We start from the raw sequence: 27,197 nt of genomic DNA on the forward strand, positions 1-27,197 counted from the left end.
GAGCAACCAGACGCTGCACCCATTAAGAAAACCATTGTATAAAATGTTAAATCCCTATGGATTGATGAGGAATTGAAAAATTGTACGGTTGAGAGGGATGAGGCTAAATGAATTGCAAATAGTCCCTGTGCCCAAGAAAGCAAAGGTAACCTGCCTAAATGACTACCACCCCGTAGCACTCACAGCCATGAAGTGCTTTGAAAGGCTGGTCACACCTCACATCAACACCATCATCCTGGAAACCCACTTCAATTCGCATACCGCTCCAACAGATCCACAGCTGACGCAATCTTAATCGCACTCCACATTGCCCTTTCCCACCTGGACAAAAGGAACACCTATGTGACAATGCTGTTCATTGACTAAAGCTCAGCGTTCAACACCATAGTCACCACAAAGCTCATCGCTAAGGACCCTGGGACTAAACACCTCCCTGGATCCTGGACTTCCTGACGGGCCGCCCCCAGGTGTTAAGGGTAGGCAACAACACATCTGCCACACTGATCCTCAACACGGGGGGCCTCAGGGGGTGCGTGCTCAGTCCCCTCCTGTACTCTCTGTTCACCCATGACTGCATGGCCAGGCACGACTCCAACACCATCATTAAGTTTGCCGACGACACAACAGTGGTAGGCCTGATCACCGACAACGATGAGACAGCCTATAGGGAGGAGGTCAGAGATCTGGCCGTGTGGTGCCAGGACAACAACCTCTCCCTCAACGTGACCAAGACAAAGGAGATGATTGTGGACTACAGGAAAAAAAGAGGACTGAGCACGCCCCCATTCTCATCGACGGGGCTGTAGTGGAACAGGTTGAGAGCTTCAAGTTCCTTGGTGTCCACATCACCAACGAACTATCATGGTCCAAGCACACCAAGACAGTCGTGAAGAGGGCACGACAAAGCCTATTCCCCCTCAGGAGACTAAAAAGATTTGGCATGGGTCCTCAGATCCTCAAAAATTCTACAGCTGCACCATCGAGAGCATCCTGACTGGTTGCATCACCGCCTGGTATGGCAACTGCTTGGCCTCTGACCGCAAGGCACTACAGAGGGTAGTGCGTACGGCCCAGTACATCACTGGGGCAAAGCTCCCTGCCATCCAAGACCTCTATACCAGGCGGTGTCAGAGGAAGGCCCTCAAAATTGTCAAAGACTCCAGCCACCCTAGTCATAGACTGTTCTCTCTGCTACCGCACGGCAAGCGGTACCGGAGTGCCAAGTCTAGGTCCAAAAGACTTCTCAACAGCTTCTACCCACAAGCCATAAGACTCCTGAACAGCTAATCATGGCTACCCGGACTATTTGCACTGCCCCCCCCACCCCATCCTTTTTACGCTGCTGCTACTCTGTTAAGTATTTATGCATAGTCACTTTAACTCTACCCACATGTACATATTACCTCAACTACCTCAACTAGCCGGTGCCCCGCACATTGACTCTGCACCGTTACCCCCTGTATATATAGCCTCCCTACTGTCACTTTATTTTACTTCTGCTCTTTGTTTTTTCTCAACACTTTTTTTTTTTTTTTTTTTTTTGTTGTTGTTTTATTCTTACTTTTTTGTTTAAAATAAACGCACTGTTGGTTAAGGGCTGTAAGTAAGCATTTCACTGTAATGTCTGCACTTGTTGTATTCGGCGCATGTGACCAATAAAATTTGATTTGATTTGATTTGATTTGATTTAGTGACCACAAAGCTCATCGCTAAGGACCCTGGGACTAAACACCTCCCTCTGCAACTGGATCCTGGACTTCCTGACGGGCCGCCCCCAGGTGGTAAGGGTAGGCAACAACACATCTGCCACGCTGATCCTCAACACTGGGGCCCCTCAGGGGGTGCGTGCTCAGTCCCCTCCTGTACTCCCTGTTCACCCACGACTGCTTGGCCAAGCACGACTCCAACACCATCATTAAGTTTGCTGGCGACACAACAGTGGTAGGCCTGATCACCGACAACGATGAGACAGCCTATAGCAGGGGTGTCAAACGTATGGCCGCACAAACGTGTTTAATCCGGCCCGCGAGATGATTTTGAAAAAATAAAATATATATATATATATTTTTTTTTTACAGTATAAAAATGCGCTGCAATTTTTCAATAAAATAAACTGCTGTTCCAATTGCGTCCACTGGATGGCGCAATAGCAATTGTGTTAAGCAAGCAAACTGTTTATACCGGGGCAGAGCAAGTAGGTCAAGCACGTGCAGCCAATGAGCTACTTTGTTTTGCCCGCGATATTTATTACGGCTTCTACTTTTAACATTATATGCTTTGGCACCCTCATTGCCCCAATATGTCTCTGTGAAAAAAGAGAAAAGTGGACACAGAGTGCAGAGTGTTCCAAGAAAAATGGTCATCCTATTTATTCACGGAATTGAATGGGAAAGCTGTATGTTTGGTGTGTTCAGAGCATGTTGCAGTGCTGAAAGAATATAACCTTCGTCGCCACTATGTGAGTCTTCATGCCGACAAATATGACAACTTTCAAGGACAGCGGAGAAGAGAGAAGGTGAATGAACTGTTGGCGGGTCTGAAGAAACAGCAGTCTGTGTTTACTCACAGCCGAGACATCAGTGACGCTGCAGTGAAAGCTAGCTACCTCATTGCTAATGAAATCGCAGTGGCTTCAAAACCATTTAGTGAGGGTGAATTTGTAAAAACATGCATGATGAAGGCAGCGGAGATTGTGTGCCCTGAAAAGCAGCAGGCTTTTGCAAATATCAGCCTGACAAGAAACACAGTTGCAGACAGGATTTCCGATCTTTCAGTGGATTTGGACAGCCAGTTGAAGCAAAAAGTAAAGTCATTTATTGCGTTTTCGGTTGCAATTGATGAAAGCACGGACATTACAGATGTTGCACAACTGGCCATTTTCATCTGCGGAGTTGATGACACATTGACCGTCACCGAGGAGTTCGTGGGGTTGGTGCCGATGACAGATACAACGACAGCAGCTGATATTTTTACCGCACTCGTCGGCGCGCTGGACAGGGTCGGAGTGGACTGGTCCCGCGCTGTCAGCCTGGCTACAGATGGTGCGCCCTCAATGATCGGGAAAAAAGCAGGCGTTGTGACAAAGTTCAGAGAGAAAGTGCAATCTGCAAATGGAGGATGTGATTTTTTGACTTTTCACTGTATTTTGCACCAGGAGGCTTTGTGTTGCAAGTCATTAAAGATGGATAATGTCATGAAGGTGGTCATCCAAACTGTTAATTTCATCCGATCCAGAAGCCTGAATCACCGTCAGTTTGACAGCCTTCTCAAGAGAAAGACCACATCTATAGCCTGCCATACCACACTGAGGTAAGATGGTTAAGCCGAGGTGCTGTGCTGAGGCGTTTCTTTGATTTACGAGAAGAAATTGAACAGTTCATGGAAGAAAAGGGCAAACCAGTGTTAGAATTTCATTCCGCAGAATGGATGCAGGACCTTGCATTTATGGTGGATGTTACAGAGCACCTGAATAACTTGAACAAACAGCTGCAAGGGCGCAACAAAGTTGTCACGCAGTATTATGACAGCATACGTTCTTTCAAGTTGAAGCTGTCATTGTGGGAGACGCAACTTGCCGGTGGTGATGCAGCTCACTTCCCCTGTCTGAAAAATGTGTGCGCGACCCAACATGTGGCAGACATGAAGCGGTTCAAAGATAAAATAACGGGACTGTTACGGAGTTTGAGCAACGCTTTCAGATTTATGTTTATGTTTTTATGTTGATGTGCTACTGTTTTTAATTGATTTTATTTTATTTGTATATTTAACCTATGCTTGACTCTGTGGTTCTTGCACTTGTTTGGGGAACAGGATTTCATTATTTTTATCTACATTTCTGCCTGAGAAATGACACCTGATATAGTTCTGTGATCTGTGAAACAGTTCTGTGAATCACTGAGGCATTGTGTGTTTGTGTGTTCTTTTTTCTTTAGAATTTTCAAATAAACTTGACGTGTTTTATGATTAATAATGATGTTGTGCTTGTACTATTTTGGACACACTGTCCTCAGGCTCCAGCTTTATGTTGTATGCTGATCGTATTAAAACAAAGAAAACAATCTGAAGTTGTTGTTTTTAAGTTATATATACACAATGATTTTTCCGGTCCGGCCCACTTGGGAATATATTTTCCTCCATGTGGCCCCTGAGCTAAAATGAGTTTGACACCCCCTGGCCTATAGGGAGGAGGTCAGAGACCTGGCAGTGTTGTGCCAAAACAAAAACCTCTCCCTCAACATGAGCAAGACAAAGGAGCTGATCGAGGAGGGCCGAACACGCCCCCATTCACATCGACGGGCTGAAGTGGAGCGGGTCGAGAGTTGTGTCCACATCACCAACAAACTATCATGGTCCAAACACACCAAGACAGTAGTGAAGAGGGCACGACAAAGCCTATTCCCCCTCAGGAGACTGAAAAGATTTGGCATGGGTCCTCAGATCCTCAAAAAGTTATACAGCTGCACCATCGAGAGCATCCTGACTGGTTGCATCACCGCCTGGTATGGCAACTGCTCGGCATCTGACCGTAAGGCGCTACAGAGGGTAATGCGTACGCCCCAGTACATCACTGGGGCAAAGCTTCCTGCCATCAAGCACCTATATACTTGGCGGTGTCACAGGAAGGACCAAAATATTGTCAAAGACTCCAGCCACCCTAGTCATAGACTGTTCTCTCTGCTACCACACGGCAAGCGATACCGGAGCGCCAAGTCTAGGTCCAAAAGCCTCCTTAACAGCTTCTACCCCAAAGCCATAAGACTGCTGAACAATTAATCAAATGGCCACCCGGACTATTTACATTGACCCCCCGCCCCCAACTCCTTTGTTTTTACACTGCTGCTACTCACTGTTTATTATCTATGCATAGTCACTTAACCCCAACCTACATCTACAAATTACCTCGACTAACCTGTACCCTCGCACATTTAGGAGATCAATGGAAGATGGAATTATAATGATGGCATTAAAAGTTAAGGATATGTTTCAACGACAAAAGAGCCAACAGGTATGCTGCTTCTTAATACTTTGAATGGAGTTCTTGTTATTGTGTTGGACGGGGGGAGTTGTTGTTATTGTGTAGGACGGGGGGGAGTTCTTGTTATTGTGTAGGACGGGGGGGAGTTGTGTTGGACGGGGGACGGGGGAAAGCTCAGCCTATGTAGCTTTGATTAGCCAACCCAGCTAGCTAGCTTAACTAGCTTCTCTTCTCAGTTTGATGCAGTCAAAACAGGCACTATGTAATCACATTGGATGATAAATAACCCTGGCAGCTAGAAGTTAGTAACTAGTGTGAGTCTGCTTGGTTACTGTTCCGGTACACAGTACAGGTAGGTTACTGCGGTCTCTCTTCCTCCTCGTCCCACCCAGCCACACCCACATAGCAGGCCCCTCCCCCCACCTGCTGCTAGCCCCATCCCCCTCTCCCACACAGCAGGCCCCTCCCCCCGCCTGCTGCTAGCCCCATCCCCCTCTCCCACACAGCAGGCCCCTCCCCCCACCTGCTGCTAGCCCTATCCCTCTCTCCCACACAGCAGGCCCCTCCCCCCACCTGCTGCTAGCCCTATCCCTCTCTCCCACACAGCAGGCCCCTCCCCCCCACCTGCTGCTAACCCTATCCCCTCTCCCACACAGCAGGCCCCTCCCCCCACCTGCTGCTAGCCCTATCCCTCTCTCCCACACAGCAGGCCCCTCCCCCCACCTGCTGCTAGCCCTATCCCTCTCTCCCCACACAGCAGGCCCCTCCCCCCACCTGCTGCTAGCCCTATCCCCCTCTCCCACACAGCAGGCCCCTCCCCCCACCTGCTGCTAGCCCTATCCCTCTCTCCCACACAGCAGGCCCCTCCCCGTTCGGACCGGGTCTCCATATTTAAAACATTATTTTTTCGGGTAGGGTCCAGGGAGGAAAGTCTCCATCTTTTTGGAACAGAAAAGACCTCTAGTTAGCGGTTAATTTGTGGTGCAGTCTCACCTCGTAGGTGGCCAGGCGGTCCAGGTAACACAGCAGCTTCAGCCTGCTCCGACACAACTCCTTCTGCTCCAGAGTCAACCTGCAGGACCACAAAACAACCACCATGACCACATGGACTAGCCTACATTAAAAACACTGACCGGAAGTCAACCACTCATGACCCCAGAAACTCAAACACAGCAGGGTGTTCACGCATAAACACAGCAGGGTGTTCAAGCATAAACACAGCAGGGTGTTCACGCATAAACACAGCAGGGTGTTCACGCATAAACACAGCAGGGTGTTCACGCATAAACACAGCAGGGTGTTCACGCATAAACACAGCAGGGTGTTCACGCATAAACACAGCAGGGTGTTCACGCATAAACACAGCAGGGTGTTCACGCATAAACACAGCAGGGTGTTCACGCATAAACACAGCAGGGTGTTCACGCATAAACACAGCAGGGTGTTCAAGCATAAACACAGCAGGGTGTTCACGCATAAACACAGCAGGGTGTTCACGCATAAACACAGCAGGGTGTTCACGCATAAACACAGCAGGGTGTTCACGCATAAACACAGCAGGGTGTTCAAGCATAAACACAGCAGGGTGTTCACGCATAAACACAGCAGGGTGTTCAAGCATAAACACAGCAGGGTGTTCACGCATAAACACAGCAGGGTGTTCAAGCATAAACACAGCAGGGTGTTCACGCATAAACACAGCAGGGTGTTCACGCATAAACACAGCAGGGTGTTCACGCATAAACACAGCAGGGTGTTCACGCATAAACACAGCAGGGTGTTCACGCATAAACACAGCAGGGTGTTCACGCATAAACACAGCAGGGTGTTCACGCATAAACACAGCAGGGTGTTCAAGCATAAACACAGCAGGGTGTTCACGCATAAACACAGCAGGGTGTTCACGCATAAACACAGCAGGGTGTTCACGCATAAACACAGCAGGGTGTTCACGCATAAACACAGCAGGGTGTTCACGCATAAACACAGCAGGGTGTTCACGCATAAACACAGCAGGGTGTTCACGCATAAACACAGCAGGGTGTTCACGCATAAACATAGCAGGGTGTTCACGCATAAACACAGCAGGGTGTTCACGCATAAACACAGCAGGGTGTTCAAGCATAAACACAGCAGGGTGTTCACGCATAAACACAGCAGGGTGTTCACGCATAAACACAGCAGGGTGTTCACGCATAAACACAGCAGGGTGTTCAAGCATAAACACAGCAGGGTGTTCAAGCATAAACACAGCAGGGTGTTCAAGCATAAACACAGCAGGGTGTTCACGCATAAACACAGCAGGGTGTTCACGCATAAACACAGCAGGGTGTTCACGCATAAACACAGCAGGGTGTTCACGCATAAACACAGCAGGGTGTTCACGCATAAACACAGCAGGGTGTTCACGCATAAACACAGCAGGGTGTTCACGCATAAACACAGCAGGGTGTTCACGCATAAACACAGCAGGGTGTTCACGCATAAACACAGCAGGGGTGTTCACGCATAAACACAGCAGGGTGTTCACGCATAAACACAGCAGGGTGTTCAAGCATAAACACAGCAGGGTGTTCAAGCATAAACACAGCAGGGTGTTCAAGCATAAACACAGCAGGGTGTTCACGCATAAACACAGCAGGGTGTTCACGCATAAACACAGCAGGGTGTTCAAGCATAAACACAGCAGGGTGTTCACGCATAAAATAAACACGGGTCATTACTGTAGTAAACACTTTCACGGTTTACAGAATTTCATACCGTTTCTGTACAATTGGTTACAGTTGTTGGGCGGTATCCAGGTTTTCATACCGTCATACCGTTTCTGTACCATTGGTTACAGAGTAGTAACCACTGACCGTAAGTAGTAACCACTGACCGTAAGTCAACCACACATGACCAGAGACTCAGTACCTCTGTACTGTCCAAGTAAGGCACACAAAATCAACCCCCCCCCGAGCACCAGTCACTGAATAGAAATTAACCCATACATCAACCACACATGACCACAGAGACTAAATCAAAAACACAGGTCATCATCATTGTAGTAAGGATTTGATTCTGACCATAAAATCAACCACACACGACCAGCGGCTGAACGCGGACAGTCCACTAGTGACCTCAAGATACCGACCGTAGCTCAACCGCACAAACAGAGACCTTAACACAGTACACCAGTGCTGCTTTTCTACAGTAACACCAGTGCTGCTTTTCTACAGTAACACCAGTGCTGCTTTTCTACAGTAACACCAGTGCTGCTTTTCTACAGTAACACCAGTGCTGCTTTTCTACTGTAACACCAGTGCTGTTTTCTACTGTAACACCAGTGCTGCTTTTCTACTGTAACACCAGTGCTGCTTTTCTACTGTAACACCAGTGCTGCTTTTCTACAGTAACACCAGTGCTGCTTTTCTACTGTAACACCAGTGCTGCTTTTCTACAGTAACACCAGTGCTGCTTTTCTACAGTAACACCAGTGCTGCTTTTCTACAGTAACACCAGTGCTGCTTTTCTACTGTAACACCAGTGCTGCTTTTTCTACTGCAACACCAGTGCTGCTTTTCTACAGTAACACCAGTGTTGCTTTTCTACAGTAACACCAGTGCTGCTTTTCTACAGTAACACCAGTGCTGCTTTTCTACTGTAACACCAGTGCTGCTTTTCTACTGTAACACCAGTGCTGCTTTTCCAGTGTAACACCAGTGCTGCTTTTCTACTGTAACACCAGTGCTGCTTTTCTACTGTAACACCAGTGCTGCTTTTCTACAGTAACACCAGTGCTGCTTTTCTACAGTAACACCAGTGCTGCTTTTCTACTGTAACACCAGTGCTGCTTTTCTACAGTAACACCAGTGCTGCTTTTCTACTGTAACACCAGTGCTGCTTTTCTACAGTAACACCAGTGCTGCTTTTCTACAGTAACACCAGTGCTGCTTTTCTACTGTAACACCAGTGCTGCTTTTCTACTGTAACACCAGTGCTGCTTTTCTACTGTAACACCAGTGCTGCTTTTCTACTGTAACACCAGTGCTGCTTTTCTACAGTAACACCAGTGCTGCTTTTCTACTGTAACACCAGTGCTGCTTTTCTACAGTAACACCAGTGCTGCTTTTCTACAGTAACACCAGTGCTGCTTTTCTACAGTAACACCAGTGCTGCTTTTCTACTGTAACACCAGTGCTGCTTTTCTACTGTAACACCAGTGCTGCTTTTCTACAGTAACACCAGTGTTGCTTTTCTACAGTAACACCAGTGCTGCTTTTCTACAGTAACACCAGTGCTGCTTTTCTACTGTAACACCAGTGCTGCTTTTCTACTGTAACACCAGTGCTGCTTTTCCAGTGTAACACCAGTGCTGCTTTTCTACTGTAACACCAGTGCTGCTTTTCTACTGTAACACCAGTGCTGCTTTTCTACTGTAACACCAGTGCTGCTTTTCTACAGTAACACCAGTGCTGCTTTTCTACAGTAACACCAGTGCTGCTTTTTCTACAGTAACACCAGTGCTGCTTTTCTACAGTAACACCAGTGCTGCTTTTCTACTGTAACACCAGTGCTGCTTTTCTACAGTAACACCAGTGCTGCTTTTCTACAGTAACACCAGTGCTGCTTTTCTACAGTAAATAATAAATAATAAATAATAATAATAAACACCAGTGCTGCTTTTCTACTGTAACACCAGTGCTGCTTTTCTACTGTAACACCAGTGCTGCTTTTCCAGTGTAACACCAGTGCTGCTTTTCTACTGTAACACCAGTGCTGCTTTTCTACTGTAACACCAGTGCTGCTTTTCTACAGTAACACCAGTGCTGCTTTTCTACAGTAACACCAGTGCTGCTTTTCTACAGTAACACCAGTGCTGCTTTTCTACAGTAACACCAGTGCTGCTTTTCTACAGTAACACCAGTGCTGCTTTTCTACTGTAACACCAGTGCTGCTTTTCTACAGTAACACCAGTGCTGCTTTTCTACAGTAACACCAGTGCTGCTTTTCTACAGTAACACCAGTGCTGCTTTTCTACTGTAACACCAGTGCTGCTTTTCTACAGTAACACCAGTGCTGCTTTTCTACAGTAACACCAGTGCTGCTTTTCTACTGTAACACCAGTGCTGCTTTTCTACTGTAACACCAGGGCAGCTTTTCTACAGTAACACCAGTGCTGCTTTTCTACAGTAACACCAGTGCTGCTTTTCTACAGTAACACCAGTGCTGCTTTTCTACAGTAACACCAGTGCTGCTTTTCTACAGTAACACCAGTGCTGCTTTTCTACTGTAACACCAGTGCTGCTTTTCTACTGTAACACCAGTGCTGCTTTTCCACAGTAACACCAGTGCTGCTTTTCTACAGTAACACCAGTGCTGCTTTTCTACTGTAACACCAGTGCTGCTTTTCTACAGTAACACCAGTGCTGCTTTTCCACTGTAACACCAGTGCTGCTTTTCTACAGTAACACCAGTGCTGCTTTTCTACAGTAACACCAGTGCTGCTTTTCTACTGTAACACCAGTGCTGCTTTTCTACAGTAACACCAGTGCTGCTTTTCTACAGTAACACCAGTGCTGCTTTTCTACTGTAACACCAGTGCTGCTTTTCCACAGTAACACCAGTGTTATACTAGTGTATACACCCTTATGTTATACTAGGGACATGGTGTTTCCATATCTAGGGCTGACAGTGAGGACTGGTGAAGAGAAGAATCAACATCCTCTGCATCATCAAGCAGGTTGTTTTATGAGAAGGTGTTAACATTCACAGTTAGCCATTGTTATGTAAATGCAAGATGAAAAGTACAAGTGGCCTGGCTTTGGTCCCAAGTGAGAACAGGTCCTCCGGAGACACGGGTGCCGGGCCCGCGTAGATGGAAACAGAAAAGTCTGAGCCTTTTGGGTAAAACACCGGGGGAAGTCCTGGTGGAAATGCACCAGAGGGGCAGTATACATAAACCACGTCAGAGTAGAAGTGCTGATCTAGCATTAGGTTCCCCTTGTCCATTAAAATGTATCCTAGGTCAGCACTACTACTCCAAGACGCTTTATGATGCGGGCCCAGAGTACCACAACATCCCTAGCACCCTATCCTCTTTATAGTGCACTATTTTTGTCCAGGGCCCATCAGACACCGTTTAATGTAGGCAGACTGGCTTCCCAATAAAACGTGTCTGTGTCTCAAAGCTTATTACAATCTGATCTGGTCGCTGTTTCTTCATCTACGTGGAAACCTCTGAATATTACGGTATCACAGGGAGACTGAACAACAAACAGGTAGAGGTAAAAGTAGGGGTAGAGGTAGGGGTAAGAGGTAAAGATAGGGGTAGGGTTAGGGTAAGGGATAGAGGTAGGGTTAGGGGTAGGGGTAGAGGTAGGGGTAGGGTTAGGGGTAAGAGGTAGAGATAGGGGTAGAGGTAGGGTTAGGGGTAGAGGTAGGGGTAGAGGTAGGGTTAGGGGGTAGAGGTAGGGTAAGAGGTAGAGGTAGGGTTAGGGGGTAAAAGGTAGGGGTAGGGGTAGAGGTTGGGGTAGAGGTAGGGTTAGGGGTAGAGGTAGGGGTAGGGGTAGAGGTTGGGGTAGAGATAGGGTTAGAGGTAGAGGTAGGGGGTAGGGGTAGAGGTAGGGTTAGGGGTAGAGGTAGGGTTAGGGGTAGAGGTAGGGTAAGAGGTAGGGTTAGGGGTAAGAGGTAGAGATAGGGGTAGAGGTAGGGTTAGGGGTAGAGGTAGGGGTAGGGTTAGGGGGTAAAGGTAGGGGTAGGGGTAGAGGTTGGGGTAGAGGTAGGGGTTAGAGGTAGAGATAGGGGTAGAGGTAGGGTTAGGGGTAGGGGTAAGGGGTAGGGTTAGGGGTAAGAGGTAGAGATAGGGGTAGAGGTAGGGTTAGGGGTAGAGGTAGGGTAAGAGGTAGAGGTAGGGTTAGGGGTAAAGGTAGGGGTAGGGGTAGAGGTTGGGGGTAGAGATAGGGTTAGGTTAGGACGTAGGGTTAGGGGTAGAGGTAGGGTTAGGGGTAGAGGTAGGGTTAGGAGTAGAGGTAGGGTTAGGGTTATGGGTAGAGGTAGGGTTAGGGGTAGAGGTAGGGTTAGGGGTAGAGGTAGGGTTAGGGTTAGGGGTAGAGGTAGGGTTAGGGGTAGAGGTAGGGTTAGGGTTAGGGTTAGAGGCAGGGTTAGGGTAGGGGTTATGGGTAGAGGTAGGGGTTGGGGGTAGAGGTAGGGTTAGGGGTAGAGGTAGGGTTAGGGTTAGGGTTAGGGGCAGGGTTAGGGGTAGAGGTAGGGTTAGGGGTAGAGGTAGGGTTAGGGTAGGGGTTATGGGTAGAGGTAGGGGTTATGGGTAGAGGTAGGGGTTGGGGGTAGAGGTAGGGTTAGGGGTAGAGGTAGGTTAGGGGACTATTAACCCAACACCCACAGGTCATCAGTCCATCATACCCAATTTTATATTTTTAGCCAGCTTACATATAAAACCTTATTTGTTCATCAAACATGGTGAATAACTCACCCCAGGTTAATGAGAAGGGTGTGCTTGAAAGGATGTACATAACTCTGCAATGTTGGGTTGTGTCTCAGTCTTAAATCATTTTCCACACACAGTCTGTGCCTGTATTTCGTTTTCATGCTAGTAAGGGCCGTGAAACGACTCTCACATAGCTACGTGGTTGCAAAGGGCACCAGTGTCTTAACAGCGTGACTTGCCAAGGCAGGATACTCTGAGCGCTTCTGATTAAATAAAAATTTCACAGAACCGCTTGTAGCAATTTCGATGAGGCTCTCTTGTTCAGATATCGGTAAGTGGACTGGAGGCAGGGCATGAAAGGGATAACGAATCCAGTGGTTTGTGTCGTCCGTTTCGGGAACGTACCTGCGTAATTGCGCACCCAGCTCACTCAGGTGCTTCTCTATATCACAGTTGACATTGTCCGTAAGCTTGAGTTCATTTGCACACAAAGAAAATCATACAATGATGGAAAGACCTGTGTGTTGTCCTTGTTAATGCAGGCAGAGAAGAGCTCCAACTTCTTAATCATAGCCTCAATTTTGTCCCCCACATTGAATATAGTTCTTAGATTCAGATCATTCAGGCGAAAAAAAACATCACCCAGATATGCCAGTGTGAGAAACTCGTCATCATGCAAGCGGTCAGACAAGTGAAAATTATGGTCAGTAAAGAAAACGTTATGCTAGTCTCGCAAATTAAAACAATGTGTAAAAAATAATAATATAATATGCCATTTAGCAGACGCTTTTATCCGAAAGCGACTTACAGTCATGCGTGCAACATTTTTGTGTGGGTGGTCCCGGGGATCGAACCCACAACCTTGCGAAACGGTGCTCTACCAGCTGAGCTACAGAGGACCAAAACTTTGCCCCTTGATAACCAGCGCACTTCTGTATGTTGTAAAAGCGTTACATGGTCGCTGCCCATATCATTGCATAATGCAGAAAATACACGAGAGTTCAGGGGCCTTGCTTTAACAAAAGTTAACCATTTTCACTGTAGTGTCCAAAACGTCTTTCAAGCGGTCAGGCCTTCCCTTGGCAGCAAGAGCCTCTCGGTGGATGCTGCAGTGGTCTGGCTGACTGGCTGGTTGACTGACTGACTGATAGTTTGATTGACTGACTGACTGATTGACTGACTGATTGATTGACTGACTGACTGATTGACTGACTGATTGATTGACTGACTGACTGATTGACTGACTGATTGACTGACTGACCTGCTGAAGTCGACCCTGGCCAGTAGCTCCCGTCTTTTCCGGCTCTCCTTCTCTCTCTTTAACTCCATCTCTTTTTCCGCAGACAGGCAGTCTTCGTACGGAGCGTCATCAACATCAAGGTCACCTGACAGGATGAACCTACGGAGGGGGAGGGGCATATGTTGAACACACCTATATTTCTGAGGAGTATTTGGTTGTAATGTTTTAGCTCATCCTCCAGCAGAGCTACTGGGTGGGCTTTTGTTGCAGCCCCACTCTAACACACCACAGGACCTTGGTACGCTGACTCAGGGCTGATATAATATAGTTATAATGTTCACCTGCCCCCGTCCTCTCGGTTCCCGATAGCGATGAGCGCCTCTAGGTCCGTCCCCTTTAGGCCGTAGTGTAGCAGCTCTTTGGCAGCGTCCACGTTCTCCGGGACACGCTCCACACACTCATGGAGCACCCACGACCGCTTATGGATCTTACTCTACACACACACAGAGCGGACACACAGATAGGCAGAGAGACACAGACAGACAGGCAGAGAGACACAGACAGGCAGAGAGACACAGACAGAGAGACAGAGAGACACAGACAGAGAGACACAGACAGGCAGAGAGACACAGACAGGCAGAGAGACACAGACAGACAGGCAGAGAGACACAGACAGACAGACAGAGAGACACAGACAGACAGACAGAGAGACACAGACAGGCAGGCAGAGAGACACAGACAGACAGGCAGAGAGACACAGACAGACAGGCAGAGACAGACAGACAGGCAGAGAGACACAGACAGGCAGAGAGACACAGACAGACAGGCAGAGAGACACAGACAGGCAGGCAGAGAGACACAGACAGGCAGACAGAGAGACACAGACAGGCAGGCAGAGAGACACAGACAGGCAGAGAGACACAGACAGGCAGAGAGACACAGACAGGCAGAGAGACACAGACAGGCAGAGAGACACAGTTTGTTCTAATATGTACACAATAGCAATACTATCATAACTATTCACACACATTGAGAGAGACAGAGAGAGAAAGAGAGAGAGAGAGAGAGAGAGAGAGGGAGGGAGAGAGAGAGAGGGAGAGAGAGAGATAAAGAAAGAGAGAGAAAGAGAGAGAGAGAGAGAGAGAGAGAAAGAAAGAAAGCGAGAGAAAGAGCGAAAGAGAGAGAGAGAGAAAGAAAGAGAGAAAGAGAGAAAGAAAGAAAGAAAGAAAGAAAGAGAGAGAAAGAGAGAGAAAGAAAGAGAGAAAGAGAGAGAAAGAAAGAGAGAGAAAGAGAGAGAGGGAGGGAGAGCGAAAGAGAGAGCGAGAGGGAGAGCGAAAGAGAGCGAGGGAGAGCGAAAGAGAGCGAAAGAGAGAGAGAGAGAGAGAGAGAGAGAGAGAGAGAGAGAGAGAGAGAGAGAGAGAAAGAGAGGGGTTGAGGTAGAGAGAGAGAGAGAGAGGGGTTGAGGTAGAGAGAGAGAGGAGACAGTGTACCAAGTAGTCCTGTATAGATGCGATGCTGACAGTGCTCTTCCTCCACTGTCTCTGGTAGACCAGGTCTGAGTCTAGACCGTATGCCTGGGCCAGGGACAGGGCCTCTCCATACTCCTCATTGTCTATCTGGAGAGACACACACTCACATCATCATCATCATCATCTTCTAAAAATCTACCAGCCACTCAAAAAAACTGATGGACATGCTTTGTAATGTTTCTAAAACAATAAATGTATTACTAGTAACACGGAACTAATGTGGAATATCGTTTAAACTTTTAACCAAAATATCACAGATGAGACAAAATGTTCACCTGCCCCTTTAAGGGTGGGATGTTACCGTAGTAACACGACTGGAGTCATGTTTGTGCCTGTGAGATTGAGTCTGACTAGTAGAAGCATCGTCATCTCTTCCCTAGCAGTTGAAACTCAAACATAGAAAAACAACCTAGCTTGTAAATAGCCAAGAAACACAAGGGCACAGTCTCACTAAAGTAGACATTAGTTTCAAGGAAATTAGACCAACTTTAATGCCTGTGCACAGCACTTATTAAAACAAATCTTCCACTCAGCTCTTCCGGTGCTCACAGCCCCCAGCCAGGCAGCGTGAGGTGGAAAAGGCTAGATAGGATTCGTAGTTCTTTGATTTTGTGCGATTAATTCACCAGCTATGAAACAAAACGGCAGAAAAACATCTACTGCAGAATTTAGTTTACTATAAATGGATCATACTTGACTTTTCATTCACAAATGCGAGTGAAATGCTCGCGCTGTGGAGCCCTGACCACCTGCCGACGTGGCTGGTGAAATAGACATCTTACCCGCCAATGCCAAAATCTAACCGTATTTAGTAGGTGGCAGGTGTTAATTCTAGACCCTGATCACCATGATAGCTATTACCTTTAAGCATATCTACAAAATACATTTACTGGGTGTCTCTGTGTGCGTCTCTGTGTGTGTGTGTCTCTCTGTGTGTGTGTGTGTCTGTGTGTGTGTGTGTGTCTCTGTGTGTGTGTGTCTCTGTGTGTGTGTGTGTGTGTGTGTGTGTCTCTGTGTGTGTGTGTGTGTGTGTGTGTGTGTGTCTCTCTGTGTGAACCACATCAGACAGAGACATCGCAGCTGTAGGGTATCTCTCTCTCACACACACACTAACCCTCACACACTCTCCTATCCTCCCCCCTCCACTCTCTCCTATCCTCCTCCCATGTGCCTTTGGTTAATTTGACTACTTGGGAATGTCAGTCAGTCATTTTGTATTTTGGGAATGGTGCTCGTGTCGTCATCGTCATGGTGACTTACCTTCCTTTGGTACAGCTCTTCAGGCGTGGTGGAGCGCAGGCTGACCAGACGGTAACTCTTGACGACGGTGCGGGGCCGTTTCCGTGGCGGAGCGAAGCGTTCCATCTCGGTGACGTAGTACAGCCCCTGCTTCACGTAACCAGAGTAACGGGCCTTGGCTGACGACTCTTCATCAGAGTCCGAGTCTCCTTCCTCACCCTCCGTAGCCACACCCTCCATGTTACTGTCCTGACGACCTCTCTTCTGGGCCAGATGCACTTCACACTGGGAGTGGGCGGTAGGGGGAGAGTGGAGAGGGGGAGAGTGAGGAGATGGGGGAGAGAGAGGAGAGAGAAATAATTGGCAATATGTAATTTGTGTGAACCGGAAACCCGTAGCATAACATGTGTGGTAGGCTGAATCGTCTCTCTCCCTCCTCTCTCTAGTCAGCACTGGTTCAGCCTTTCTTATTGATGCTGCTGTCTCTGCCTCAGCCATGTCCTCCCCTCACTAGCCCAGTTAAAGTTGCACTTGAAAACGCTCGTAATATAACACCTGCCTCAGACTAAGTGTTGTTAGATGCTTTTTTGCCCTCCTGCATCCCTTTATACACAGAAGATCTCCCCTAAACATAGAATCACATGGATTATTGGGCTCTCTGTTACCACCGATAACTTCAGAACAAAGTTGACTACAAATACAGTGAGGGGAAAAAGTATTTGATCCCCTGCTGATTTTGTACGTTTGCCCACTGACAAAGAAATGATCATTCTATAATTTTAATGGTAGGTTTATTTGAACAGTGAGAGACAGAATAACAGCAAAACAATCCAGAAAAACGCATGTCAAAAATGTTATAAATTGATTTGCATTTTAATGAGGGAAATAAGTATTTGACCCCCTCTCAATCAAAAAGATTTCTGGCTCCAAGGTGTCTTTTATACAGGTAACGAGCTGAGATTAGGAGCACAGTCTTAAAGGGAGTGCTCCTAATCTCAGTTTGTTACCTGTATAAAAGACACCTGTCCACAGAAGCAATCAATCAATCAGATTCCAAACTCTCCACCATGGCCAAGACCAAAGAGCTCTCCAAGGATGTCAGGGACAAGATTGTAGACCTACACAAGGCTGGAATGGGCTACAAGACCATCGCCAAGCAGCTTGGTGAGAAGGTGACAACAGTTGGTGCGATTATTCGCAAATGGAAGAAACACCAAAAAACTGTCAATCTCCCTCGGCCTGGGGCTCCATGCAAGATCTCACCTCGTGGAGTTGCAATGATCATGAGAACGGTGAGGAATCAGCCCAGAACTACATGGGAGGATCTTGTCAATGATCTCAAGGCAGCTGGGACCGTAGTCACCAAGAAAACAATTGGTAACATACTACGCCGTGAAGGACTGAAATCCTGCAGCACACGCAAGGTCCCCCTGCTCAAGAAAGCACATATACATGCCCGTCTGAAGTTCAGAGGAGAACTGGGTGAAAGTGTTGTGGTCAGTTGAGACCAAAATCGAGCTCTTTGGCATCAACTCAACTCGCCGTGTTTGGAGGAGGAGGAATGCTGCCTATGACCCCAAGAACACCATCCCCACCGTCAAACATGGAGGTGGAAACATTATGCTTTGGGGGGTTTTCTGCTAAGGGGACAGGACAACTTCACCGCATCAAAGGGGACGATGGACGGGGCCATGTACAGTCAAATCTTGGGTGAGAACCTCCTTCCCTCAGCCAGGGCATTGAAAATGGGTCGTGGATGGGTATTCCAGCATGACAATGACCCAAAACACACGGCCAAGGCAACAAAGGAGTGGCTCAAGAAGAAGCACATTAAGTTCCTGGAGTGGCCTAGCCAGTCTCCAGACCATAATCCCATAGAAAATCTGTGGAGGGAGCTGAAGGTTCGAGTTGCCAAACGTCAGCCTCCAAACCTTAATGACTTGGAGAAGATCTGCAAAGAGGAGTGGGACAAAATCCCTCCTGAGATGTGTGCAAACCTGGTGGCCAACTACAAGAAACGTCTGACCTCTGATTGCCAACAAGGGTTTTGCCACCAAGTACTAAGTCATGTTTTGCAGAAGGGTCAAATACTTATTTCCCTCATTAAAATGCAAATCAATTTATAACATTTTTGACATGCGTTTTTCTGGATTTTAATGTTCAATCAACTGAGTTATTTTCTTTGTCTCAATATATTTAATGATGTGTAGCCTAACGTGCGCAATGATGTGCCAAAAGTTAAGGAAAGATCTGAATGGAAAAAGCTGATCTGATCTGAGAACTCCCTTTCTTTCAATCCTATCAGTATCGACACAATGTTCCAACGACACAATTAGCGACCGTTCTCTCTGCGTGGTGTTTTTGGGAAACGCACGTTACATCTTAGGCCGTTGTAGGAAAGACGCATCGTTAAAAAAAAACTACAAAAAACACTCGTAACGCTAAGTTCCATCGCTATGGGGGAACCGGGCCCTGGGCCTGTTCTGGGCTTTATGCGTTTTACCTTTCAGAGCCGTTTGGTTGCTAGAGTGTTTTCCGCTAGCACATGGAGTAGCCAGTCAAATAGTAGCCAGTCAAGTAGAAAATGTAGCCAGCCAGGCTCCCTGGGCCAGGGGGGGGGGTGTCATTTTTTTTGGGGTGGCCCCTGGTACATTCTAATGCTAGATTGTATTTTCAACCAGCAACTATCAGGAAAGAACACTGATCACATTTTTTTCCCCCCACAACTTTACAGTGTTAGTTTCATCAGCTGTTTTACAATATGATATCAAAACACAGGAAAAACTAAATTGACTGCACTGGGATTTTAAAGAATCCTGTAAGGGTCTGCGGACTTCCACAGGCCTCAAGTTTCCTTTTAAGAGGCATTTTCTGTAACACAGGTATGATTGAAGAATGAAGCAGGTGGTAAACACGGGGGCCTTTGCTACACAGAAAGCAGCAGTTGACTACTCCATCGTCAACACTGATTAAAATCAGTAGACCTATATCAATATCTTTGAAAATACAAGTATAAGTAGCATTAGCTTATATAACAATTCAATCCCGTTTTCATTTATCATATTTTGAACCAGAGTGAGGCCTATCTATTGTTGAGGATAATTCACCATCGTCATTGGAAAAACCTACAATTATGCAAATGAGGAAACTAAATGAACAGCTCTCTTACCGATTCGGTGCTACTGAAATAACATCACTGCCTGATGGGCATCATAAGGAAAATACAAACAAGATCTTTAGTATACTTTGTCCTGACGCGATACCATGGACATATAACTACATTGTATGATTGATGAATAGCAAGGATATAGATACAGGATCAGCTTCCCCTCCCCCCAATCCTAACCTTAACCATTACTCGGGAAAACGCTACACTGATCCCAGATCAGCGTCTAGGGGCAACTTCACCCTACACCCTCTTCTAAAGCCCCTGGTGTGCCCACCCTGACACACTAGTGAGTAATGACTATCTGCCAGCAGGTCTATAGGGCTCTCTCTCTCTCTTTCAACATTACACTTACAAAGGTTCCAAAAGAATACATGTCAAATGTCATATTATGTATACAGTGGGGAGAACAAGTATTTGATACACTGCCGATTTTGCAGGTTTTCCTACTTACAAAGCATGTAGAGGTCTGTACTTTTTTTTATCATAGGTACACTTCAACTGTGAGAGACGGAATCTAAAACAAAAATCCAGAAAATCACATTGTATGATTTTTAAGTCATTAATTTGCATTTTATTGCATGACATAAGTATTTGATACATCAGAAAAGCAGAACTTAATATTTGGTACAGAAACCTTTGTTTGTAATTACAGAGACCATACGTTTCCTGTAGGTCTTGACCAGGTTTGCACACACTGCAGCAGGGATTTTGGCCCACTCCTCCATACAGACCTTCTCCAGATCCTTCAGGTTTCGGGGCTGTTGCTGGGCAATACGGACTTTCAGCTCCCTCCAAAGCTTTTCTATTGGGTTCAGGTCTGGAGACTGGCTAGGCCACTCCAGGACCTTGAGATGCTTCTTACGGAGCCACTCCTTAGTTGCCCTGGCTGTGTGTTTCGGGTCGTTGTCATGCTGGAAGACCCAGCTTCGACCCATCTTCAATGCTCTTACTGAGGGAAGGAGGTTGTTGGCCAAGATATCGCGATACATGGCCCCATCCATCCTCCCCTCAATACGGTGCAGTCGTCCTGTCCCCTTTGCAGAAAAGCATCCCCAAAGAATGATGTTTCCACCTCCATGCTTCACGGTTGGGATGGTGTTCTTGGGGTTGTATTCATCCTTCTTCTTCCTCCAAACACGGCGAGTGGAGTTTAGACCAAAAAGCTCATCAGACCACATGACATTATCCCATTCCTCCTCTGGATCATCCAGATGGTCATTGGCAAACTTCAGACGGGCCTGGAAATGCGCTGGCTTGAGCAGGGGGACCTTGCGTGCGCTGCAGGATTTTAATCCATGACGGCGTAGTGTGTTACTAATGGTTTTCTTTGAGACTGTGGTCCCAGCTCTCTTCAGGTCATTGACCAGGTCCTGCCGTGTAGTTCTGGGCTGATCCCTCACCTTCCTCATGATCATTGATGCCCCACGAGGTGAGATCTTGCATGGAGCCCCAGACCGAGGGCAATTGACCGTCATCTTGAACTTCTTCCATTTTCTAATAATTGCACCAACAGTTGTTGCCTTCTCACCAAGCTGCTTGCCTATTGTCCTGTAGCCCATCCCAGCCTTGTGCAGGTCTACAATTGTATCCCTGATGTCCTTACACAGCTCTCTGGTCTTGGCCATTGTGGAGAGGTTGGAGTCTGTTTGATTGAGTGTGTGGACAGGTGTCTTTTATACAGGTAACGAGTTCAAACAGGTGTAGTTAATACAGGTAATGAGGGCTTCTTAAAGAAAAACTAACAGGTCTGTGAGAGCCGGAATTCTTACTGGTTGGTAGGTGATCAAATACTTATGTCATGCAATAAAATGCAAATTAATTACTTAAAAATCATACAAGGTGATTTTCTGGATTTTTGTTTTAGATTCCGTCTCTCACAGTTGAAGTGTACCTATGATAAAAAATTACAGACCTCTACATGCTTTGTAAGTAGGAAAACCTGCTAAATCGGCAGTGAATCAAATACTTGTTCTCCCCACTGTGTGTGTGTGTGTGTGTGTGTGTGTGTGTGTGTGTGTGTGTGTGTGTGTGTGTGTGTGTGTGTGTGTGTGTGTGTGTGTGTGTGTGTGTGTGTGTGTGTGTGTGTGTGTGTATGTATGTATGTATGTATGTATATATATATATATGATAGACTTTATTCAGTCAGTTCAACAGTTTATGAACTATCAAGCTTGCTGTTCGTCAATCAAACCCCCAGTAACATAGCCTGGGCGCCACCATATATCAAACCCCCAGTAACATAGCCTGGGCGCCACCATATATCAAACCCCCAGTAACATAGCCTGGGCGCCACCATATATCAAACCCCCAGTAACATAGCCTGGGCGCCACCATATATCAAACCCCCAGTAACATAGCCTGGGCGCCACCATATGAAACACGCCATGGTCCAAAGCTAACTTTTTTTCCTTCACTGGCCTGGCCAAAAATCTACTGGCACGAACAGAATTTCTCCTGGCACGGACATGGTGTAATTCTTAAATGCATTGGGGTCATGCAGGGCCTATGGGTTGGCATGCTTTCTCTCTATATTCAGATATTAAAAAGCTACATGAGTTATTATGTTATTTATTAAACGCTGTATAATATAATTTAGCATGGCAAGTTATTATTCTTTTTTAGAATTGCATTGTATTAATTGCATTCCTTTTTGTATCAAAGGTCATTTTGAGAAGATTTGAAAATAGGACGCTGCCCCTTTAAGACAAATGTGCAAAAAGAGATATCGTCATGGCTACAGTAGGCTAGCAAAGACCAACGCCATGTTTCTTTTTGTTGCTTTCTTTTAGCAGACTAGCAACAGTAGCCAGCACATTGCCAGTATGTTCACTATTGAAAATCACTTTCCCTAAAATATATAAGCCCAGCTAGTACATCGATCTTGTTTGCTCTGGACAGGTCGCGTGTGCTTCGTGAAGGCATCAACTCAACTGCTCGAGACTGGCGGGAGTGTGGTGGTGCTTGAATGAACGGCCAATCATATTGCTTGAATACAAAAAGCATGACATTTACACATGGAGTCTTCAAATGGTTTTCAATGGTAGACTGCGACAGAGCAGGTTAATGTTTAACTGGAAATGACGAGATCCACGCCCGAATTGTTTTTAGAGTGTGGTGGTGCTTGAATGAACGGCCATTCCTCCTCAGTTAGACTGCCAGATGCCGTGATATCTTAACACAGTAGCCTAATGTTTAGCTGAAAAAAAAAAATATTTTCACTTCATCAATTTGGACTATTTTGTGTATGTCCATTACATGAAATCCAAATAAAAATCCATTTAAATGACAGGTTGTAATGCAACAAAATAGGAAAAATGCCAAGGGGGATGAATTCTTTTGCAAGGCACTGTAAATATAATGAAAGAAAATCCTCAATGTAGCCTATAGATATGAATTGCACCAGAAAGATACATTTATGGATTTTTTAATGCTTTGTTTTCTCTTTATTGAACCCGCCCGGCACCCACCAGCCCCACAGTATTTCATGACCCTAAACCCATCTGTTCCACGGACATAACCGCAGGGACTGTGGGTTATGAGTCAACCCATGCATCACTCACACACACACACACACACACACACACACACACACACACACACACACACACCCATCCCTCTAGGTTTGTAGGGTTGCTGAGCAATGCACTAACCCCATATTTGCTCCAGGGGTGCCACACTATGACTGACCATGTAAAACAACCCATTTCACTTTTATTTTTTCGGACTTTCTCTTGTCGACAGAAGATAAAAACCATCATCCCTTTATTTTTCTCTCACCATTCTCCCCTCTCTCCCCTCCCTCCCACCACTCTCCCCTCCCTCCCTCCAACTATCCTCCCTCCCTCCAACCCGATATCCCTCCAGACAGCCAACTCACCCGCCCGTCCGCCCTTCCATCTACCCTCCCTCCCTCCAGCCAACCCCTCTCCAGCCAGTCCTCCCTCCCTCCCTCCCTCCAGTCCTCCCTACCTCACGCCATCCCCCCAGCCAGCCAGTCCTCCCTCCCTCCCTCCCTCCCTCCAGCCAACCCCTCTCCAGCCAGTCCTCCCTCCCTCCCTCCCTTCTCCCCCACTCCTTACCTCCAGAGTAAGGAAGCCCCCATCCTGGGCGGCGGTAACCCGCGGCGATGGTTGGAACCACTCACAGCTCTTGCCCAGGAGGTTGTGTAGGGTTCTAACAGACGACACAGTCAGAGAACCAGAACACCGGGCCAGGATCAACACACACTCTGACCACCATGCCACCTCACACAGAGGGTAGTACTGTGCCTTGTCTGGGGGAAGAACACACAACAAACCACATATGTTATACACTACACACACACAACACTACACTACACACTACACACTACACTACACACAACACACACACTACACTACACACAACACACACACACACACATTATTCTACAATGTAGAAAATAGTAAAAATAAAGAAAAACCCTGGAATGAGTAGGTGTGTCCAAACTTTTGACTGGTACTGTATAATTATGCATAGCTTAACACATTATTAATACTGTTATGTTTTGTGTTTCTTTTGCTTTTCAAGTCTTGTGCTATCACCCTCTTAGGAACCTGAAGGAGGAAATGGAGGAAGTCAACAGCTCCAGCTGAAATGGAGGAAGTCAACAGCGCCAGCTGAAATGGAGGAAGTCAACAGCGCCAGCTGAAATGGAGGAAGTCAACAGCTGAAGCTGAAATGGAGGAAGTCAACAGCGCCAGCTGAAATGGAGGAAGTCAACAGCTGAAGCTGAAATGGAGGAAGTCAACAGCTCCAGCTGAAATGGAGGAAGTCAACAGCTGAAGCTGAAATTGAGGAAGTCAACAGCGCCAGCTGAAATGGAGGAAGTCAACAGCTGAAGCTGAAATGGAGGAAGTCAACAGCTCCAGCTGAAATGGAGGAAGTCAACAGCGCCAGCTGAAATGGAGGAAGTCAACAGCGCCAGCTGAAATGGAGGAAGTCAACAGCGCCAGCTGAAATGGAGGAAGTCAACAGCTGAAGCTGAAATGGAGGAAGTCAACAGCTCCAGCTGAAATGGAGGAAGTCAACAGCGCCAGCTGAAATGGAGGAAGTCAACAGCTCCAGCTGAAATGGAGGAAGTCAACAGCGCCAGCTGAAATGGAGGAAGTCAACAGCGCCAGCTGAAATGGAGGAAGTCAACAGCTCCAGCTGAAATGGAGGAAGTCAACAGCGCCAGCTGAAATGGAGGAAGTCAACAGCGCCAGCTGAAATGGAGGAAGTCAACAGCTCCAGCTGAAATGGGCCGAGGTCAGATGAAGTGAGAAAGAACAGGCACCACTAAAGTCCTGCCTAGCAACAGAGATGTATTGGCTGTCCAGGTGTACTTGTGTAAACATGTCTTTGTCTCTTCAGCTGTTTGACACAGTGGGTGAATAAACTTGGGTTGAGCTTTTCCTAGTTGTCCGTTTGAGTTTTTACTCAATTTGTCAGAACCTAACACTACACACATTATACTACACACACACGACACTACACACACACATTATAATTTACACCGACACATTATACTACACACACAGCGTCAGTAGCAGCGTCTCTGTCCTGCTAGCGTCTCTGTCCTGCTAGCGTCTCTGTCCTGCTAGCGTCTCTGTCCTGCTAGCGTCTCTGTCCTGCTAGCGTCAGTAGCAGCGTCTCTGTCCTGCTAGCGTCTCTGTCCTGCTAGCGTGTGCTAGCGTCTCTGTCCTGCTAGCGTCTCTGTCCTGCTAGCGTCTCTGTCCTGCTAGCGTCTCTGTCCTGCTAGCGTCAGTAGCAGCGTCTCTGTCCTGCTAGCGTCAGTAGCAGCGTCTCTGTCCTGCTAGCATCTCTGTCCTACTAGCGTCAGTAGCAGCGTCTCTGTCCTGCTAGCGTCAGTAGCAGCGTCTCTGTCCTGCTAGCGTCAGTAGCAGCGTCTCTGTCCTGCTAGCGTCAGTAGCAGCGTCTCTGTCCTGCTAGCGTCTCTGTCCTGCTAGCGTCAGTAGCAGCGTCTCTGTCCTGCTAGCGTCTCTGTCCTGCTAGCGTCTCTGTCCTGCTAGCGTCTCTGTCCAACTAGCGTCAGTAGCAGCGTCTCTGTCCTGCTAGCGTCAGTAGCAGCGTCTCTGTCCTGCTAGCGTCAGTAGCAGCGTCTCTGTCCTGCTAGCGTCTCTGTCCTGCTAGCGTCAGTAGAAGCGTCCTGCTAGCGTCTCTGTCCTGCTAGCGTCTCTGTCCTGCTAGCGTCTCTGTCCTGCTAGCGTCTCTGTCCTGCTAGCGTCTCTGTCCTGCTAGCGTCTCTGTCCTGCTAGCGTCAGTAGCAGCGTCTCTGTCCTGCTAGCGTCTCTGTCCTGCTAGCGTCAGTAGCAGCGTCTCTGGTACCTTTTATCTTCTTCCTCTTCTCCAGAGAAGTCTTCCACTCTGGGTTGATCTCCTCAAATCCTGGCTGCAAAGAGAGAGAGAAGAGGAGGAGGAGAGAGAGTGAAAAAGGAAGGAGAGAGAGGGAGGGGGAGGAAGAGAGAATGAAAGAGTGTGATTAAGCTTCATACCCTGTGCAGACAGACAGAACCTCTTAAAGCCTATCTCTCGCTCTCTCTCTCAACCCGACAGCCAGCCAGCCAGCCCCCAGATTACACACACACTTACAGTGCATTCAGAAAGTATTCAGACCCCTTGACTTTTTCCAAATGTTGTTACGTTACAGCCTTATTCTAAAATTGATAAAAAAATTAATAATCCTCAGCAATCTACACACAATACCCCATAATGACAAAGCAAAACCAAATGTTAGCAAACGTATTAACAATAAAAAACTGAAATACCTTAATTATGTGAGTATTCAGACCCTTTGCAATGAGACTCGAAATTGAGCTCAGGTGCATCCTGTTTCCATTGATCATCCTTGAGATGTTTCTACAACTTGATTGGAGTCCACCTGTGGTAAATTCAATTAATTGGACATGATTTGGAAAGGCACACACCTGTCTATATAAGGTCCCACAGTTGACAGTGCATGTCAGAGCAAAATCCAAGCCATGAGGTCGAAGGAATTGTCCGTAGAGCTCAGAGACAGGATTGTGTCGAGGCACAGATCTGTGGAAGGGTACCAAAACATTTATGCAGCATTGAAGGTCCCCAAGAACACAGTGCCCTCCATCATTCTTAAATGGAACAAGTTCGGAACCACCAAGACTTTTCCTAGAGCTGGCCGCCAGGCCAAACTGAGCAATCGGGGGAGAAGGGCCTTGGTCAGGGAGGTGACCAAGAACCCGATGGTCACTCTGACAGAGCTCTAGAGTTCCTCTGTGGAGATGGGAGAACCTTCCAGAAGGAAAACCATCTCTGCAGCCCTCCACCAATCAGGCCTTTATGGTAGAGTGGCCAGACGGATGCCACTCCTCAGTAATAGGCACATGACAGCCTGCTTGGAGTTTGTCAAAAGGCACCAAAAGATTCTCTGGTTTGATGAAACCAAGATTGAACTCTTTGGCCTGAATGCAAAGTGTCACGTCTGGAGGAAACCTGGCACCATCCCTACGGTGAAGCATGGTGGTGGCAGCATCATGTTTTTCAGCGGCAGGAACTGGGAGACTTTTCAGGATCGAGGCAAATATGAACGGAGCAAAGTACAGAGAGATCCTTGAGGAAAACCT

At 47.0% G+C, this 27,197-nt stretch overlaps 2 protein-coding genes across 2 annotated transcripts in view; one reads left to right on the forward strand and one right to left on the reverse strand.

Moving 5' to 3' along the window:
• Nucleotides 1-27,197, forward strand: part of snx17 (sorting nexin 17) — a 649,426-nt gene that overhangs the window by 128,328 nt on the left and 493,901 nt on the right. The gene's annotated exons all lie outside the window — the stretch shown is intronic.
• Nucleotides 1-27,197, reverse strand: part of LOC121548470 (neuroblastoma-amplified sequence-like) — a 100,448-nt gene that overhangs the window by 4,017 nt on the left and 69,234 nt on the right. Inside the window, exons 13-18 of the mRNA XM_045210113.1 lie at nucleotides 25,927-25,990; nucleotides 23,658-23,851; nucleotides 16,431-16,694; nucleotides 15,132-15,257; nucleotides 13,983-14,134; nucleotides 13,663-13,800 (exon numbers count right to left, since the gene is read on the reverse strand). Of these exons, the coding sequence (XP_045066048.1) occupies nucleotides 13,663-13,800; nucleotides 13,983-14,134; nucleotides 15,132-15,257; nucleotides 16,431-16,694; nucleotides 23,658-23,851; nucleotides 25,927-25,990 (938 nt within the window). The remainder of the gene's footprint in view (nucleotides 1-13,662; nucleotides 13,801-13,982; nucleotides 14,135-15,131; nucleotides 15,258-16,430; nucleotides 16,695-23,657; nucleotides 23,852-25,926; nucleotides 25,991-27,197) is intronic.

Source organism: Coregonus clupeaformis, chromosome 33 (assembly GCF_020615455.1).
Source record: "Coregonus clupeaformis isolate EN_2021a chromosome 33, ASM2061545v1, whole genome shotgun sequence".
NCBI classification, from domain to species: domain Eukaryota; kingdom Metazoa; phylum Chordata; class Actinopteri; order Salmoniformes; family Salmonidae; genus Coregonus; species Coregonus clupeaformis.